At 40.0% G+C, this 21723-nt stretch overlaps 1 protein-coding gene across 3 annotated transcripts in view; it reads left to right on the top strand.

The window, feature by feature from the left end:
* LOC123516813 (putative aminopeptidase W07G4.4) overlaps positions 1-4934 on the top strand; it is a 56366-nt gene extending 51432 nt beyond the window's left edge. For all 3 annotated transcript variants that reach the window (XM_045276499.1, XM_045276500.1, XM_045276498.1), the window contains exon 11: positions 4432-4934. In XM_045276499.1, the coding sequence (XP_045132434.1) occupies positions 4432-4566 (135 nt within the window). In that variant the 3' untranslated portion in view covers positions 4567-4934. The remainder of the gene's footprint in view (positions 1-4431) is intronic.
* Positions 4935-21723: the final 16789 nt, after the last annotated feature.

Below are 21723 nucleotides of genomic sequence, written 5' to 3'. Positions count from 1 at the left end.
TCAACCACTCTCAGGGATATACTCAAGGAATATCCTCAGCTTGCTCCCAGACTGTAGGATATTTATGCAATAAGGTGTGCAATATCTGTATTTATTTACTTAAGTACTTGTATTCATGTTATGTATACGATCTATTTATATATTTTTGATAGTTTAACCTTCAGTCATTGTCCAGGGGGTGGGTGGCAAGGTCCATCCTCCTCTGTTGTATTTCATTATTAATGCAACAATAAATGAATCGATCAATCAATCATTCTGATGGCCGCGGCAACACAAACCACAATTGGCGGAGGGGGAACGGGGACACCAGGAGCCTTTGTTTACAACCACGTGTGTGGATGTATGGCTATAAGGTATTTTTTTGAGTATTAAATTGAACTTTTGTGTTCGAGTATTGAGTTTCCACTGTATTCACCAGCTGAGCTCTACCGATTTCTCTGAGGAAACGGTTCCGGAACTGGTTCTGTGGGCTGATGAATACCAGCCCATGGAATTGCCAACATGCCTAGTATTCATCAAGTAACGCGCTGGCAGTTCCAAGGCGGGTATTCACCAGCTGGGCTCTACCAATTCCACGTGGAACCAGTTCCGGAACTGGTTCCAACGGTTCTGCCTGCCCAAGGAACTGCTTTCTTGAATACAGGTGTCCCTCGGTTAACGATCGACTACTTAACGATATTTCGCTCATACGATCCCTCCAAATTAATCCCTATTTTTTGGTTAACGATCGCCAAAATTCGGTTAACGATCGGATTGACCAATCGCAATCGCGATCGCAATCGCGATCGCAGCGCCTCCATCCACCCGCGGCCCGTGCAGTAAACACACCACAGTCTTTCCCGCTGTTTTGATTGTGCAACAACAACTCTATCACGCTCGCTCTAAACTTCTTTTTGTGCTTATTTGTGATCAAGTGAACTTAGTGATGGCTTCCAAGCGACCCAACGATTGTTCTCCACCGGGAGATAAGGCTAAAAATCGAGAAAGAGCATTGGCCTTGATATTAAGTTGAACATTGTGACTCGTCATGAGGGTGGTGAAGGGGTAAACTCTATTGCTCGTGCCCTTGGTTTATCTCAATCAACTGTATCAACAGTTCTCCAGAAAAAGTACAAGTGAAGCAGCAGGCCAACCAAGTCACAAACCTGCACAAACACACAACAACTCGTAACAGGGAACCGATTATGGAAAAATTGGAACGTTTGCTGAGGCTATGGATTGAAGACCACACACACCGCCGCATGCCTCTTTCTACCCAACTCGTTACTACTAAGGCACTGAGCCTGTGGGAGGACCTGAAACCAGAATTCAACATAGGCGAGACAGTGTCCTTCAAGGCCAGTAAGGGGTGGTTTGAACGTTTCAAACATCGTGGGAGTCTACACAACCTCAAGGTTAGTGGGGAGGCAGCGAGTTCGGATCAACCGCTGCAAACGCCTTCAAGCCTTTGCTTAAAGAGCGCATCGAGGAAGGAGGTTATTCAGCCAAGCAGGTTCTAAACTTTGACGAGACAGGCCTGTATTGGAAGAAGATGTCATCGAGAACGTTTATAGCAAAGGAGGAGAAGTCGGCACCAGGATTCAAGGCATCTAAAGACAGGTTAACATTATTGGTGGGGGGGAATGCCGCTGGTGATCTTAAGCTTAAACCATGCCTTATTTACCATTCCCAAAACCCAAGAGCTCTGTCTGGCTATATTAAGGAATATTTGCCCGTAGTATGGAAGGCAAACAAAAGGGTGGATGACGACTGTTATCATGCAAAGTTACGTGACAGGATACCTCTCCAAATTCCTAAAAGAATATGCTGCCCAAAACAACATTGCTAACAGATTTCTCTTGCTGTGTGACAACGCCCCAGCCACCCAGAGAGCATGAATGACTGGGCAGATAATATTGAGGTCATGTTTATGCCCCCAAACACAACTGCCCTCATCCAGCCGATGGACCAAGGAGTCATCGCTACTTTCAAGGCCTATTACCAGCGGCGCACCATGAAACAGCTGTTGGCCTGCATTGACACCCCTGACAAGCCGACCATGAAACAATTTTGGAAGGATTATAACATTAAAAAGGGGATCGACAACATCGACGAGTCATGGAAGGAGGTGTCCAAGTCGGCAATGAATGGATGTTGGCGTAATTTGTGGCCTGAGTGCGTGGAACGTAAACAGGAAGTCCCTGTCGATGTTACAGCAGTAAGGAAAGACATCGTTCATATCTCCCATAAGGCAGGCTTCAATGAGGTGGACGAGAATGACGTACAAGAACTGCTGGACAGTCATTCTGAGCCTCTCTCCAACGACGACCTCATGGAGTTGGAGAAACAAAATACTTTGGAGGAAATGGAGGAGGACAAGGAGCCTGAAAGAACCCTCTCCGTCAAGATTTTCGAGGAGATTTTTAATCATATTAACCAGGCCATACATCTTCTCCAGGAGAATGACCCCAACCCAAACCGAAGTAATGGCGTGACTAATGCTATAGAAAATGACATGAAAGTGTATAAAGAACTATTTGAGGCAAAGAAAAGGATGGCAAAACAGACAGTCATCTCATCTTTCTTCAAACCACTCACCGCCCAAGCAACCCCATCCACATCCCAAGCAACCCCATCTACCGATCAAGCAACTCCATCCACCTCCCAAGCTACCCCATCCACCTCAAAAGCAATCCCATCTACTTCCATAGGAGTCATCTCGTCGTACTTCAAAGTTCGTCCTGCTACCTCGAAAAACTCCACCCACTTCCAAAACAACTCCATCCACCTCCAAAACAACTCCACCCACATCCAATCTATCCTTCACATCCACCGTAACCTTGAGTGACGATGAGGAGAGCCTGGATGACCCACCCCCACTGGAAAACGTATTCTCTCAAGAATTTGAAGGGTTTGAAGCAGCTGACCGAGTTTGGGTCGGTGTGGGCATGATGAGATTTAATCCTCCAAGGCCCTGTGTCCCTCGGGGCACAAAACAACACACTACGCATATCACATCCACTCCTCAAGGTAAGTACTACCAATTCTAAAGGTGTAAATAACAACTAACAACATAGAAAGTGTCGTTTATTTACGCATCGCGAAATACATGTATGTAGTTGATAATTTCAAATCCCTCAGTTAGCGATCGTTTCGGTTAGCGATCTGTTTTTGGGAAACGTAACCCTATCGTTAACCAAGGGATACCTGTACTTAACTTAGGGGTTCTTGCCCACCACCAGAGATCAGTACATAAGTAGGTGTGTATGTGTGTGTGTGTGTAATTCACCTCGGTCGTCTGCTGGTCACCCAGCCAGTCTTTCCCATTACGGAGCGAGCTCAGAGCTCATAGACCGATTTTCGGGTAGGACTGAGACCACAACACACTCCACACACCAGGAAAGCGAGGCCACAACCCCTCGAGTTACATCCCGTACCTATTTACAGGGGGCACACATTAAGAGGCTTGCCCATTTGCCTCGCCGCTCCCGGGACTTGAACCCAGTCCTCTCGATTGTGAGTCGAGCTGCTAACCACTACACTACGCGGTGTGTGTGTGTGTGTGTGTGTATTTACTTAGTTGTATTGCACAGGGTTCGAGCGAGGCTCATAGTGTTCTGTCTCCATATCTCCATTTATCTAATTTTTCCTTAAAGTTATGCACATTATGTGGTGTAACAACTTCATTATCCAATGCATTCCATTTTTCCACAGAGTATTAAATACGTATTGAATACGTATGTGTGTGTGTGTGTGTGTGTGTGTGTGTGTGTGTGTGTGTGTGTGTGTGTGTGTGTGTGTGTGTGTGTGTGTGTGTGTGTACCCATGCATGTGTACTTGATAACCTGGCCATTCTTGAATTTCTCAACACAGGTAAACATGGCCTTAAACTGCATTTATACATAGAATATTTTTGACACGATAATGTGAACTGTCACCTCCACCAATATCCATAAGAACTTGTGTTACACCTTGTATGTTGTATTTCAGTAGTTATTTGATCAGCATTTATGTGTATTCTTAGACATAATTCCATTTCTCCGAGTAAGCTGCATAAAAAATTCAAAATTGACATTCACTTTCAAAGTTTGATAGACTGCATCTTTCTGTACTTACATTGCTTCTGGAATTGGCATACAATTCATGTAGCACTCTCTTAGAATTATACCAAGGAATTAGAATACACATCTAGCTACAGTACATCCTTGCACTGTACTGTTTTTTATTCTTGCACATGATTGTGAAATACAATTGTTTCTCTAGTCATGAGTAAGGACTTAGGCTTTATAATTAGTACATTGGCATATATGTACTGGATCTATTTACAGTTCATTCTCCCCTATATGCGTGAACAAAAGAATGCCTTCTTCTAAGAATGGTATCATCAGTTCTGGATGCTGAATGCCTCCAGTAAATCTTGTTCTGACAATAATACTTTACATGTTGTGACAGCATGGGAAGGACAGCAAGCAACCCATCAAGTACACACACTTGGACATTGCTGGAGGATCAGGACCCTTCCCAGGCATCCCAACTGGAGCACCAATTCTTGCTCTGGCGAAAGCCTTTATACCCAGTGTCTTTTAATAATCTAGAAACATGGACTTGGCCTTGTACTTAGCAGATTGCTCTGTAGTAAGGTGATATAAATTATTTTGTTATAATTCATATAAAGAAATCAGTACATACATTTTTTTGGATATGACTGATTTTTTTTTCCCTTCATCTACTCAAATTTTATTACTTCTCTTCTACTCATTTAGATGGATTTTGTAAGAAATACAGATTTTATAACTCAAGCCATACAAACATATTAGTTTCCATAATTTTAAATGACTTCAGGGTAATAATGATAATGAATAAGGTTGTCATTGCCTGAGAATTATGCTCTTATGTTATTCTTCATTGTTGGGTAATTGGTTGCTTTGGTGAAGCTAATTAAAACTGAAAATATTGTATATATTTTATTGTCCACAAAAAGAAACCAAAAAGAACTTACAAAACAGTAATGATAAGTAAATAAATAAAGTTGAAATATAGGATATTCAGAAATACAGTGGTACCTGAAGATACGAGTTACCTGAGATATAAGTTTTTTTGAGATAAGCTACGATTTTTTTTTTTTTTTTTTTTTGAGATACAAGCAAAATTTTGAGATACGAGTCGTGGTTGGGGATGCTGCTGCTAGTTGGTGGCTCATCGCATTGATTCAGCCTCAGCTGAGCTTGTATCTACATGTTTCCTGTGGGTCTCATGCACTGTGATTGTTCTTTCATCATTTCCACAGTATTTACTGGCCTTTTTGCTGAAAGAAATGCAGTTTTAATTTACATATAATGTTTACGTGTGAATGGTGCCTGCATCCCTTCCTCTCTTCCTTCCTCCTTCCCGTCCACCATTCACCACCGTTACCCGAAAACGTCTGTCTCCAAGGTAAGAACGTTCACTAAATATACCTTCGCTTTTATTATATATATATATATATATATATATATATATATATATATATATATATATATATATATATACAGTAATACTTCGAGATACGGATGCTCCAACATACAATTTTTTTTATATACAACGAAAATTTTCATATAATTTACGCCTCAAAATATGAAGATATTTTTAAGATACGAATAGCCATCGCTAGGTGGCGCAGCGATCGCTTGGCTACCCACGTCCACCCGAACATTCAGTTCACGTTGTGTATCGTTGTTCATCCTTGTGCATGTACGAGTATGTGGCTGTGCTCCTCGGCAGTGTGTATTTTTTCTTAAGTTTTGTGAATTCAAGAACTCGTGATCATGGGTTCCAAAAGTAAAAATAAGAAGGCTGAAAAGAAGAAACTTAGAAGAGTTTCACATTGGATATGAACAAATAACATAACATAACATAACATAAATAATAGGATAACAAAGGGCCACCAGGACCCATCTAGGTTATCCTGTATCAGTCGCACAGCGACCTCGTCATCAGTACTTAAAGATACACTTACAAGTACACAATACATTATATACTAATTCTAAATATTTGGCCCATTAACAGGGCTAAGTCCTGCAGCGAACTCCTCTACAATCTGAGATCCCCATACATGGGGATCATGTCTTGTTTAACTATAGTAGATTTCTTAAAAAACTATCATGCAGCGCTATACATAATTATAAATCTAATAAATTTAAGTGCTTATCTAATCTGTTTTTAAACATTGTCAAACTAGTGCTATTTACAACCCTCTCTGGCAATGCATTCCAGAAGTCTACCACCCTATGACTAAAGAAATATTTTCTTATATCTAACCTGCAGCCTTGCTTTCTAATCTTCCTGCCATGATTTCTAGTCCTACTTCCCTCCTCTAAGGTAAAGAAAGATCTCACATCTATGTAGTTTGTATCTGAGAACATTTTAAATAACTCTATCATATCCCTCTTATACATCTCCTCTCAAATGAAAACATGTTTAATTCCTTTAATCTATCTCTATACTCCAGGCGCTTTAATGCTGGTATCATCCTAGTTGCTCTTCTCTGAACTGCTTCTAACATGTTGATATCCTGCCTATAATGGGGTGACCAGGCCTGTATGCAATACTCTAAATGGGGCCTAACATAGGAATTATATAAGCTATGCACCACTTCCTTACTTTTATAACTAACATTTCTATTTATAAAACCCAGGATCCTATTTGCCCTATTTCTTGCTTCTAAACATTGCTTTGAAAATTTCATAGTCCTGTCTATCACTACTCCTAAATCCTTTCCTCCTCTACTGCCTCTAGCCAACATCCCTCCATCTCATAGCTAAAGTTTGTGTTGTCTTTACCTAAATGCATAACCTGACACTTTTAGAATTAAACTCCATCTGCCACCTGTCTGCCCATGCTATCAGCCTGTCCAGGTCTCGTTGTATTCTGTAATTGTCCTTTTCACCCTGTACTGCACATGCTATCTTAGTATCATCTGCAAACTTTGATACTTTGCTACTAATTCCTATATCTAAATCGTTAATGTACACCAAGAAAAGAAGAGGTCCTAGCACTGATCCTTGGGGTACCCCACTAACCACTTCCTTCCACTCAGACATTGCCCCATTTAATACTACTCTCTGTTTCCTATCAGAAAGCCATTCACTAATAATCCCATGTAGTCTCAATTTGTACACTAGCCTCCTATGCGGTACCTTATCAAACGCCTTGCTAAAATCTAGATATATAACATCTATGCTATTTCCATCATCTAACTCCTTGGTAATATATTCTAAGATATCGAGCAAATTTGTAAGACAGGACCTCCCTGATCTAAAGCCATGTTGGGTATCTCTAATTAATCTATTCTCATTTAAATGCTCCCAAATACTACCCTTAATGATTTTCTCTAGTATCTTACATACTATACTAGTTAAACTGATCGGTCTATAATTATTCGCATCATCCTTCCTACCTTTTTTAAATATTGGTGTAACATTAGCTAACTTCCAGTCCTGAGGTATCTCAGCAAACCTAAGTGATCTTTCAAAGATTAACTTAAGTGCTTCAGAAATACTGTCTACACCCTCCCTAAGTACTCTGGCATGTAGCTCATCAGGACCACTAGCTTTCCTATCGTCTAGTTCAAGAATAAATTTCCTAATAATTCCCGGTTTTATATCAATATTTTCTAAAGCTCTTAAACTACTCGTCGCACTGTTTGTAACAGGATTTCCTATTCTTTCCTAGTAAATACTGAAGAAAATTGTTCATTCAATAATTCTACTATGTCTTCATTTTGATCCACTACTACACCATCTTTTCTGAGTGGTCCAATCCTATCCTTATTTCTTTTATCACTGACCTTGTAATAACTATATAATTTTTGGGATCTTTACTCCCAGCTCTAGCTAGTTTTATCTCTGCCTGCCTTTTACTTTTTTATAACCTTACTCAAATCATCCCTGACCTGTCTGTACCTAATCAAATCTACATCTTCCCCACTTTTCTGCAACTCTCTATATGCCCTCTTCTCTCTGATCTGTCTACCTATCTCGTGAGTCCACCATAATGGCTTCCTGTTTCTCTGCCTTATATCTTTGTAAGGGATACACTGCATCACTATACCCTTTACTACAACCTTAAAAATATCCCACATCTCCTGTGCAGTTTTATTTCCAAAACTATCTTCCCAGTTTACCTCTCCTAATAACTGACGTAACCTACCATAATTGCCTTTCTGATAGTTTGGGACTCTAGTCTTATTCACTATATTATCCCTACTGGAATTAATGATAAATCTAATTATATGATGGTCACTGTTTGCTAAAGTCTCTCCTACCTCAACTTCCTTTAAACAATGCTCAATATTTGTTAGTACTATGTCTAAAACCTTCCTCCCCCTAGTAGGTTTATCTACCATCTGCACTAAATAGTTATCCTGAAAACTTTCCATAAACTTATTTTCACTAGCATCTCCTACCATCCTCTCCCAGTTTACTGACTTAAGATTAAAATCCCTAAGATAATTGTCTGACTAGTACACCCCTATTTATCTCATCTACCATAAGGTTGTCTACATCTGCTGACTGGTTAGGTGGTCTATAAAAGCTCCTACTCTAATAACCTTACTTTTGTTTACTCTAACATCCAGCCATAAGGACTCTACTCTGTTATCTACCTTAATACCATTAACCTGACTGGAAATGAAGGATTTTTTACATAAATAACTACTCCTCCACCTATCCTACCAATTCTCTGGTGTAAATACATAATGTATCCATCTACTTCATATTCTTTCCTATTTTCCTAAACTTTTCCTCATTTACCCATGCCTCTGTGACACATACAACATCTAAGTCCTCCTCAACTATATAACTAGATAACTCGTCCTTCTTGTTCCTAAGACTCCTGGCATTTACATAAAACATTTAAGTCCTGCTACCTTCCTAGATGCTGTCTCCTTATTTGGAATCCTAATCTTATTCTCTCCTATTTGCACCTGGAAATCTTTCCTAATCTTTTCACTATCTCTGTTTATCCTATCTAATTTATGTCTAACATCTTTCTTCTGGAATGCATTTGCTACCTCACCCCCTACACTCCATCCCAACTCCCCTCCAGACATCCACTCAGCACATCCACACCCTTCCTACTCAGATGCACACCATCCCTAGCATACAAATCCCTTCGCCCATAGAACCTATCCCATACATCCACAAAGCTGACACCCACATCCTTACACATCCCTTTTACCCGATCATTCACACCAATGGCTCTAGACAACCATTCCTGCTAACATACACACGAGGCAAGATTCCTGACACTACACACCGCCTACCACTCTCCCTTATCTTGCCTAACATTTCCCGAAATCTTGCCACTAACTCCTCCGACCCACCTGCTCTGACATCGTTCCCACCTACGTGCAAAACTACTACACCCTCCTCTCCATCCCCCAACTCTCTTCTGCACCTCCTCACTCACTGCCTTCACACCTGCACCAGGCATACACACGTTCGTCCTCCTATCCCTGTCTTTCCCACAGAAAGTGCTATCTAAATACCTAACCTGAGAGTCACCCACCACACACACCTGAGGTGTGCTAGGCACAACCCTCCTCCTCCTCTCCTCTACCCCCTTCTCTCCTTTCACTCACCACAACCACCTCATTCACTCCACTCTCACTCTCCCCCTCCCCCTCCAACAAACCGAACCTATTTTCACACTCAACAGGTTTAGTCCTATCCTCCCTAACTGCCTCCGCTTTCCTTCCCCTCGCAACCTGCCATCTCTGTCCATCCTGACTACTATCTTTCCCAGTCTGGCTCGCCTGCTCCCTCTTCCCCACTCTGCTCTTCCCGACAGAGGGCCAAGCCACCCTGTCGCCCTCAGAAGGTCCAACCTTTGGCCTAACACTGATCTCCTGCCTAATTTTTTCCACTACCTCCCCAAGCCTCTTAACCTCCTCCTTCAACTCATAGATGAGAACTTCGTTCGCACTTTTTTCCCCTCACTTAGCTTTCTCATTTCCTCTCGCAATTCTCGGTGCTCAAGAGAAAGAACTAAATTCTCGCCTACACACTATACACTCAGAAAAGTCAACGATACACAAGACAATTGCAAAATATGAACTTGGTGTGCGTATCTGTGACTTGGCCCTGTGCGCTAACACTAGTAGTAACTGTAAAGTCAAACCATTGTTGGTGTATCATTCTGAGAACCCCAGGGCCTTTAAAGCACATAAGGTGTTAAAAGAGAAACTCCAGTTCATGTGGCATGCCAATAGTAAAGCATGGGTAACTCGCCAATTCCTCCTCCGTACTATATATACAAAGTTCTATCATAGCGTCAGTAAGTACAAATTCAAGTTAGGAGTTTTCGCTCACGCTAGCTTGGCAGATTTGGCGAGAAACACACAAAATAGCCTGTATTCACATACTGATTACATTTGGAAATTCAATCAACGAGTGAGAACAAATGGTGTTCTGCCCACAAGCAACTCTTCCTCTTTGCAATGCAAAAAATTAGAAGTCTCTAGATGTTATGGTTACCAAAACCAAAATATCACAGTCTGAATGAGGTGGTATCATCGGTGTTAGTGGCCTTGCGTCTGATCGGGTTTAGCGGCCTTGGCTAGAGCGATAGAAAACGGGCCCCTTGTATCTCTCTCTCTCTCTCTCTCTCTCTCCTTCCTGTCGCCTGTTCTGATAGCACTCTCATTCAAATGTTGTCTCCCTGGTACATGGCGAAAGACCCAAGGTGTAGAAGAAAGGTGCGCAGGAGAGGTGGCGGAATTGGACACCGTGAAATCACTGTCACTACTACCTTCATTGTGGGAGTTTTTGACACAGTGACGTATAGCATATGTTTACTCCTGATGTCGAAGTACCACTGTATACAGTACACAGTAATTCTTCGTTGTACGGTAGTTCTTTATCCAGTAAATTCACAGTTACGGTATTTGGAAATTACTACCCTCGATTCGATATACGGTAAGAAAAATTCACAGATACGGTATCCGCTCATGTCATCCGAGAGGGCCCAGCGCGGGGAAGCAGGGGAGATGACGTCATCCACGCCACACCTCCCCGCAACTCACAGTACTGACTTTAACTTGACAACCCTTGGAGCCTGTTATCTCTTCCTCTCCCCTTTTTTTTTAACGGCATTACATATTATTTACATGCATTACTAATTAGATGAATAAATGGAATATTAAAGGGTCTATTGTAAGCACAAATATATTCATAATAATTATGGCAAACATTTAAAGCCTACTACCAGCGGCAAACCATGCAGCAACTGATAAAGGGTACAGATGGACCTGGCAGGCTCACTATCAGAGAATGGTGGAAGTCGTATAACATCAAGCACGCATTAGATAACATCAGGTCATCTTGATGAAGTGAAGACGTCTACCATGAACTTGGCGTGGAATAAAGTATGGCCAGAATGCACGCATGACTTCTCAGGCTTCACTGAAGACAACATCGGTGCAACCAGAAATGACATAGTAAATCTGTGCCATAGGGCTGGTTTCAATGAAGCTGATGATGATGATGATGTTCAAGATCTTTTGGAAAGCCATGCTGAACCTCTCTGAAATGATGAACTTATAGAGCTAGACAAGGCATCACAGGAGGCAGAAAAAGAGGGAGACGAGGAAGAAGAACTTGTGCGTGGCCTGGACATCAAAACTCTTAGAGAATGTCTTGGTGGTATCGAAAAAGCTCTGGAAATCCTGAAGGAACGTGACGCAAATCCTGCCAGGAGTAGCAAAGTGGCTCATGACATAGAGAAAAGTCAAGATTTATCAAGAAATCTATGATGAAAAAACAAGAAATACCAAACAGTTCTCCATCTACTCGTTCTTCAAGCCAGTCAGACATGCCGTCACTGTCACACCTGCCAACCCTGCTACAGCTGGCCCTTCCACATCTGCTGCTGATGGTTCTACAGCTGGCCCTTCCTCCATATCCTCTTTCTTCAAACCAGTGAAACATGCCGACCCTGCTACAGCTGGCCCTTCCACATCTGCTTCCGACAGTGCAGACGACGGCGTCTTATCCTTGTCTGCCCACTCAGTGGAAGATGAGTAAGGGCTGAAACTCCCATTGTCCCTTAGCCTCGGGAGGGACATCATATGATACTGTCATACCATGCCGAACACGAATCTCGCGTATACACGAATCGGTAAAATATACCATATTTCGCCGAGCACGACTTTGACTCGCGATTGCACGATTTGGTCTTCATTTGAATCTCCCACTGGTCCTGGTGGATGCACGCGACCTCCCCTCCCAAGCGTCTTGGACTCGACCCGGGGCTGGCGGTAGCACGCTGCCTTGCGCCACTCGCTCTCTCCTTGTGCTGTTTTTGTGTGCAGACGTGGTTCCCTTGCGCTCTCTTGATTTCATCTTAGCCATAGCCAGTCAGAGGCCCATCACTTCGTATTTCAAGCCTTCTCCAACCAGCAAATAAACTAAATAAGGTACAGTAATACTCCGCTTAACGAACATTCGTCTAACGAATTTCCGGTTTAACGTATTATATAAAGTTAGACCAAAAAGTCCACATAACGTACAACCACATCCGTTTTAGCGAATTTTCTGGGTTTGAATTTGCCGGGTGAGGGACCGAACGCGGCAGCTTCGCTGTGATTGTCTGGCTCCCCGCCTGTCTCTAGGCGCGCCTGGAGCTGGATCCAAGATTCTTTAACAACCTCAGAGCAACCTCCTGCCGCAAAATGGCTTCCATGAACGCTTGGAGGGACGGTGACGAGGTTGCTCTGAGGTTGATGGGAACACCACCTCTGGAGGTGGTGTTACTGTCTTATATATGCATATATGTTCACAAAACATTTCTATTAGCTTTTTACAAACCTTGCTCCCAAGAAACGATTGTTTTGTAATGCATAAAGCGAAATCTTACGTGGAATATCAAAAAATAAAGCAGAGATGATGAGATCGGCCACAGACGGCAGAGACTTTGGCGACTTGGCCGTTTCTTCTTCTTCTTGTGACCTTTTTAGCTTGGCGTGTTGTCTTTCACTACGATATTAAATTTGATTCCACTCCTCTATTGCCTGTTATAATGGATATCATATCATAGTATTCATAAATGCTCATGCCATGAGGATAACCTGGACTGTGTGGCACTGAGTGTTAGTGAATTACTGATGAAATACCGCGATATTTCATTAGTAATTTCAATGTCGGCCACAAATGCTGGTAGCTTCTCCATGCCACCCACCATGATCGTAGACATCACGGGGCCTCGTGGCGTCATACAGTGGCCAGTCATGCCACACAGCTGCTGGTCTGCCACAGGGAGGTCTTGCACTACCAGAACTTCTTCCCCGACGACGGTCTTTGCTGCACCAATGTCCACCACCTCAAGACACGAGCGGGCGTCCACCACGCTCTTGGCGACTCCAGTGTATCCCTCACATTGTTGTTTGACTAATGCGCGCGATTGTCCGTTCCCGGCAAATTACTGTCCGGTAGGTGGCGGGTCGGTCGCGTCATCAGCTGTTGGCCGCCATGTTTAATCTTCAGTCCGTGCGTTTTCAACCAACAGCGAACATTGTCCAGTGCTTACCATGGCTTTTTTATGCATTTGTATCCTTCCCACGAGTGCTTAACCTATCCAAATTGCCTCCTAAACCTAGTAAACCAGGGAAGCATAATCGAAAGGCTCTTCCAGTGGCTGCTAAGCTTGAACTAATACGAAAATTAGAAAATTTTACGTATTTTACGTACATTTTATACATTTTATTACGTACTTTTGCAAAGAACGGACTTTTGCAATCTACGGACAGGGTCGTGCACGCATTTGTCCGTTGTTTCGAGGTCAGTATATATATATATATATATATATATATATATATATATATATATATATATATATATATATATATATATATATATATATATATATATATATATATATATATATATATATATATATATATATATATATATATATATATATATATATATATATATATATATATATATATATATATATATATATATATATATATATATAAATAATAATAATAATAATAATAATAAGAGGAGAAACTGGCCAAGGGCAACAAACAAACAAACAAACACCTACTTAATAGCTAGTCTCCTTGCAGGTCAAAAAGTCAGCCAAAACAAAACGGACAGATGTCTTGAAACCTCTCTATTAAAAGAAGTCAAGCCGTTGGGAAGATCGAAATACAGAAGCAAGTACATTATATATATATATATATATATATATATATATATATATATATATATATATATATATATATATATATATATATATATTCTAGTAGACTTGAGACCCGATGATGAACTTGTAGTCGAAAGTATGCTTACAAAACATCTAGGTGAGTAAGACTGAACATCAGGCACATGCACACATGGCTGCGTTTACACCAAGTGAATCGAATCGATTCAATTCGTGAAGAATCATTTGAATCGAGTCATTTTGAATCTGAATAGTTCCAGCCGGCTAATTCACATCATTCAGATGATTCAGTAGTATCAAGGCAGCCTTCAGGAAGTATGAACGTATTAATTTAGCAGAAATAGCAGTGTTACGCACAGTGGCTGAGGAAGCGTAGGCGTAGGCGTCGAATATGGGTGCCTCTAGAAGACTTGAATTTTGGAGCTTTTGATATTTGTTCCCAGATTTGGTCAATAATCCGGAAAGGTTTTAGGATTTCTTTAGGATAACAACAGAATAATTTAAGATGTTAGTTCGTGCCACCGGAGAATACATTGTCTCGCCAGGTGGAGCTGTTGAGTGGCAGGACAGAATGATCTACTCACGATTTAGGTACAGACAAGGTTAGCGCATTGCAACATTGTTGGAACCGCCAGCTGATTGTGACGTCACACACTGTGGGTCGCTTCACTCGCTTGTGTATTGGTGGTGCGGTGTCCACGGGGGGGTTAGATTTTGGTTAGTTATTTCTATACTTTATGGGCTCATACACAGATAACAGTAGATCTGGATTTGACACGAAAATCGCCGCGCTGCAGTAACGTACCCAAAGCCGGAGAACGGACCTTAAATTTCAAACCTCGAAATCTCAGCTCCTAGCCAACATGAATCTATGAAGATCACTGTGAAGCAAGCTAACTGTGTTTAATTCAATGCCTGAAAGTGATATCTAAATCCATACAACCGTGTCATTGTACCGCTTAGTTATACAAGTCAAACACGAGAATTTATATAGTACCAGGTGGATGTTTAAATACAACTTTAAGCTTACAGCTGTATTTCAAACACAAAATGCAAATTTTGTATCACTTATAAATTATTTTACATGATTTTGGCTGTCCACTAGCAGTTCTTCTCCACTGTACCACTGACTTAACTCCACAGTCCGCATACAACACTCGGCGTCACCCTACACACGTCACGGTTGGATACACCACTCACAATGTTAAATCTGTGTGCATTACACCACTCACAATGTTCACTCCTTATTCACCTCACTGTACTTCATTACTCACTGCGCAGTGACATCACTAGCGACTGCATCACACACGCGCATAGTAATATTTTCATGTGAGCCTCGACACAAGCTCTTCACACTTTCACTGTAAATCCATTGTTGGACAAAACTCTTTCAACAGCATTCATATTTCACTGTTTCATTGTCTCCACAGATATGTCAAAATGCCTGAACATGCACGTAACAATTATAACCCCTCACTTTTGGCTGCAGCGGTATCCCTAGCACGATCGTCTGACTTGAACCGAATGACTTGAGTGACTGTCCGTTGGCTAAACCGTTGGCCATCTCCCTCCTCGCCTGAGATTTTAAAATGACTCATTCGCAGTAGACATGGGTGTATACAATTTACCACAAATATGTACATAATAATAATAATAATAATAATAATAATAATAATAATAATAATAATAGTGTTTCCTCCAGGTAGAGGTCAGCCGAGCCCTTAATCTGGTCCACCTCACAGCCTCCACAAATGCACACGCCTTCCCACTGCTGCGGTATTTAGTAATGATTAGTATTTCCTTAAAAAATGCACCTTATATTGTATAAAACTTTACAAAATTATAACTTTAACAGTCATCTGCCGCGTACTACTAGTCGACCGCCTAGTCCGCCTATAGCTAGAAACGGCTCTGGATTGAGAAATCAATATTAAGCAACAAATAAGGTTCATATTTAGGAGATACAAAGGCTTCGAATTCTAATTTTGCTTTTCAATATGGTAACAGAGTAGCAAATATTCAACGTATATCATAATTATAGAATGTAGTATTGTTACGTTGGGCACGTCTGTGCGTATCTTCCTCACACACAGGGTTCGTTTAGTACAGTGTTGCCAGATTTTCCTAATGAAAAGTAGCAGAAATACGCTTGAAAAGTAGCTAATTTCACAACAATGTCGCCCAATAAAGAAAATAAAAAAACTACCTAATTAATTTAAGCACTATATTTTGTCCTTACCACTATCCTCTCACAATTCTTTCCATGGGGTTTGGGAGGGGGGAGTAGAGTTCTCTTTCACGATGTACCTTTCTTTTCATAAGTTTTATGTCTTATTATTATTATTATTATTATTATTATTATTATTATTATTATTTTATTTATTTTTTTATTTTTTTGGCAAACGCAGGGTCCTTCAACCAAGCATTCTGAAAAGCTTTTTCGTATTTTGACCAAGAATGAACTCAAGAATGAAGATTTCACTAATAAATATGGAGGGCGAGCACTGAACACCTTTTGATAAAACTAAGCACAGCAGTAACAGGCGACCGAGCCGGGCGAGACACGTCACGTACACGAACAAAACACGATCAGCCAGCTATATCTACTCAACACACACACAAACTAATAAATAAAAAATAAAAGCACGTACCATAGCTACACCGTTCTAAATGTCTCTGTTATTATTACTACTATTGTTATTATTTTTTACTTCTGTATATTGTTATTGCTATCATTATTGTTGTTAAAATGTAGACAAATTACAAAAGTAGCCTAATAGTGTCATCAAGCAGCCCAAACATATCAAAGAGTAGCCCGGGGACACACTCTGCGTCACTATATCATGGAATTTCCTCTCATTGCTAAATTTAGGCCACAAGGTCAGCATGACTTGTACAGCCTCATTGACCATCTCCTAGACTCTGCCACCCTCAGGGAAATACTCAGGGAATATCCACAGTTTGCTCCCAGACTGTAAGATGTCTTAGGCAATAAGGTGTGCAATATGTGTATTTATTTATTGAAATACTTGTCCAGAGTTATTTTTATGATACTTTAACCTTAAGTCTTTGCCCAGGGGGTGGGTGGCAAGGCCCATCCTCCTCCTTTGTTGTAATTATTTATTAATTCAACAATAAATGTATCAATCAATCATAGCCCAAAAAATCACAAGTAGCGGATTATGAATTTGAGTAGCATTTACCCTTCAAAAGTAGCCCAATCCGCTACTTCTCGCCCAATCTGGCAACACTGGTTTAGTAGTGAGACCCAAGATCAACACTGTATTTATCATTCTTCTCACTAACTCACTATTCTTACAGAATGCTTTCTTACAGATTTGTCTTCTCACTCTTCCTTTTCTTACTTCTTTACTTGCACACTGCTTACTGCATTACCTCCTTTTATACAATATCTGTTACATCTAGATAAATCTTATACATTAAAGAACTTCCTTAATCATCTTGGTCACATCACATAAGAGCCACAGTACTACAATATACATACAATACAAAGTTAACCCATCTCGGAATGATATTAGACTAGGCTCCGCATACCTGTGGCAGGGAGCAAATGACTTGAAATGACCAGTTTGGCGCTTTGGCCACCCCTACCTCCTGGCACAACTATACGGAACAAATACAGTCGTCTGGGATGACTACTTCTATGGGGGATAGAAAGGTGGATGTTGTTCACTACATGGTCATGATTGAGAAGATACGTGAGCTTACAGTAGATAAAAAGAAAGTCGTCTTGAAATTAGTAGAGAAAAGGAGGACTACAATGATCTTGCTGGGAATCGAAGTTAGGTGGAGAGGACAAGTAGTGGTTTCCCTGCTCGTACGCTTAATGGGTGGGAAACATATTACTGCAAGCTTGGTATTGCCAGTTTTGCTGCATTTCCAGATTTTGTACATTTTGCATCAGTCTTATTCTCTCCTCCTCAAGAGTTCCTATTTCACGTTTTAAGCCCATTTCTGTACGTTGAAGAACTTCAAACTCCAATTTTGTACCTTCACGATGATTATGGGACTGCATGGACTTCTTCCTTTTCTTTTCTTTTAAGGGGTCGTCTGGGTTTGGCGGTTGGGCGTATTGTTTCAGTCTTCCATCTTTGAATGTATTTGATGCTGACTTCTTTCTCCCCATCGACGTCTGCGAGATATGAGGGTGTGAGCCTGGATGTGGAAAGAAAGCAAACGATGTTGAGGTAGTGTCATCTCCCAATGCCAATTCCGACCCGTAGAGGATGCAACCCCCACTGTGTAAAGGAGTGTTGACAACCACCTCGTCTTCCTGTAAGTTATAGTTGTTGTATTCTGCCATGGTGGTGCCTCACAGAGTGTGTCGCTGCCAGACAGCAACCTCACTATTTAATGGCTGCAAGGAGGAAAACAAGTCCTATATTCAAGTTTTCATATGCTTCTGTTGAGTGGCGCCCCTTGTGAATGTAAGAGTATGTTTGATGTCATCTCCAGATTGTTCTCCATCCACTTGTTGCATATATATATATATATATATATATATATATATATATATATATATATATATATATATATATATATATATATATATATATATATACATATATGTTAGAATGTGTGGATAGAAATACTACTTGTACTTATTGATTTGATTTGATTTGATTTGATTAATTTATTGTCCACCCTCGTGTGTCTTTTTTTTTTCTTTAATCCTGCAGATCGTTTGATTGATTGATTCTCACTCCCTTCTGCTCCCTCTCTCTCTCTCTCTCTCTCTCTCTCTCTCTCTCTCTCTCTCTCTCTCTCTCTCTCTCTGTATATTATTTTCAATTATGGAGTGTCTCTGAATTGTTGCGACACAATGGAAACTTGAAATTCTTTGAAGATGACGTCCACAATGACATCTTGTAATAGGCTAGTTATGAAGGAAAGGGAGTGTTTCAAACATTTTAAGTTTATCCTGAAGTGACAAAACGTTAAAAAGAAAAAAGATCAGTCAGGACGTGGCGCTACTGTCTCCTTATGACGAAAACAAATGCTGACACTCCTTTTTTCCCTATTTTAACTTTTCCTTCACGGATACAGATAATTTCAGAGAGAGAGAGAGAGAGAGAGAGAGAGAGAGAGAGTTGAAATATGACGTCATTCACGCACTAGATACTTATAAAGTGATTGCTCCCAGAATAACGTATCACCAAGTTACCATATTATATTAAAAATAGAATTAATGTGGTGGTCATTATGGACTCCATTTGGTCTTGTGTGGTACCGTCTCGTTATTGACCCTGATAAGAACTTGGTAAGAACTAAGTGCATAAGTTCTTCCTGTCTTAAGCTTTCTCGTTATGGTGACGTGATAACATTTATTACACTATTATGCTTCACTAACCTGAAGGAAATTAGAGTCATTACATCCATAAGCTAGCCGTAGAAGGAGCCAAAATGATTAAGGTAGCCGGTGCAGTATTTACTCTCCACCGGAAACAGAGAGAAGCGTTAAGAAAATACAGAGGGCAGCCAATGGTGAGAAATACTTTGAAAATGAACATAAATTTGAAAAATAATATCTTTGACTACATGTACTGCTATAGTCAGCTCTGTCCCTCTTTGAATGTAGCCTGAAGGACGTATTATCATTGTTACCCTTATTATTAATTTCATTATTATTATTATTATTATTATTATTATTATTATTATTATTATTATTATTATCATTATTATTATTATTATTATTATTATTATTATTATTATTATTATTATTATTATCATTATCATTATAACAATAATAATAATAATAATAATAATAATAATAATAATAATAATAATAATAATAATAATAATAATAATATGATAATAATAATAATAATAATAATAATAATAATAATAATAATAATAATAATAATAATAATAGTAGTAGTAATAATGATAATAATAATAATAATGATAATAATGATAATGATAATAATAATAATAATAATAATATTATTATTATTATTATTATTATTATTATTATTATTATTATTGTGTGTATGTATTATTATTATTATTATTATGTGTGTGTGTGTGTGTGTGTGTGTTATCATCATCATTGTAAATAATAGGGGAGAAGGTAGTGATATGAAACAAGGTGGTAATATGAAACTGGCAATATCTCGCCTGATCTGTCGCCATCTGTTTCTAACGAAGTCAAGCATATCTATTACGTATTTTCATTTGATGCCACCACAATATGTTGTTGTCACTAGCTCAAAGTCGGGAGCATTGAGAGGACACTTTACTTTTTGCCCTGCGAAACTTTATTCTAGGTAAGATTCACATTTGTTTACTCTACATAAATTAATATGTAAGAGGTATGCAATACAATGTGTTGATTAGCTGTAAGATCAGTTGTTAAAATGGCATAGCTAATTATCTAGAAACTATTGTTTGTTTGCTATCCTCCATGACCTAGAGCAACTGGTGTAACACCCTACTCGTATTCCTGACCGTCTTGGAAATACTCCCAATATTCTTGACCTTGTCCCCACCTCTAATCCTTCTGCTTATGCTGTTACCCTTCTCCGTTGGGCTTATCCAATCATAATCTCATATCTGTATCTTGTCCTATTTCTCTAATCCCTCCTCAGGATCCCCCCCAGTTGATAGAGTTTGGCACAAAGCTTTGATTTCTAAATTGCCTTCCTACGGTTTCTATCCTTCTCTGTGCAACTTTATCTCAAGTTTCCTTTCCAACCATTCTATCGCAGCTGTGGTAAACGGTCACTGTTATTTTTTCTAAATCTATGAACAGTGATGTTCTTTAGAGTTCTGCCTTGTCACCCACTTTCTTTCTATTATTCATTAAAGATCTTAACCAAACTTGTTGCCCTATCCACTCTTACGCTGATCATACCACCCTACACCTTTCCACGTCTTTTCAAAGACGACCAACCCTTCAGAAAGTCAACAGATCACGCAGGGACGCCACAGAACACCTGACTTTTTATTTTCTAAGATTTCTGATTAGAGCAGAGAAAACTTAGTAGTGTTCAATTCCTCAAAAACAGTTCTTCCATCTATCAACTCGGCACAACCTTCCAGACAACTATCCCCTCTTCTTCAATGTGCAGCTATCCCCCTCTTCTACACTGTATATTCTCAGTCAGTCCTTCTTTACTCATAATATAAACTGGAAAATTATTCACATCTCTTCTCTTGCTAAAAACAACTTCTATGAAGCTAGCGTTCTGAGGCGTCTCCGCCAATTTTTCTAGGCCCTCTAGCAGCTAACTCTGTACAAGGGTCTTTCTTATCCATCCTTGTATGTAGTACTCTACACATGTTTGGGGATTTCCATTCACATAGTTTTATTAGATAGAGTGGAATGAAAAGCTTTTCGTCTCATCAACTCCCATTGACTGACTGTCTTCAGCCTCTTTCTCACCGTCGGAATGTTGCATCTCTTGCTATCTTCTACATTATTTTCATGCTAACTGCTCTTCTGATCATGCTAACTGCATGCCTTCCTTCCTCCTGCGGCCTCGCTGCACAAGGCTTTTTTCTTCCTCTCACCCCTAT

The sequence above is a fragment of the Portunus trituberculatus genome, chromosome 41, assembly GCF_017591435.1.
Source record: "Portunus trituberculatus isolate SZX2019 chromosome 41, ASM1759143v1, whole genome shotgun sequence".
NCBI lineage: Eukaryota > Metazoa > Arthropoda > Malacostraca > Decapoda > Portunidae > Portunus > Portunus trituberculatus.
This window is presented reverse-complemented; position numbering and strand designations above follow the sequence as displayed.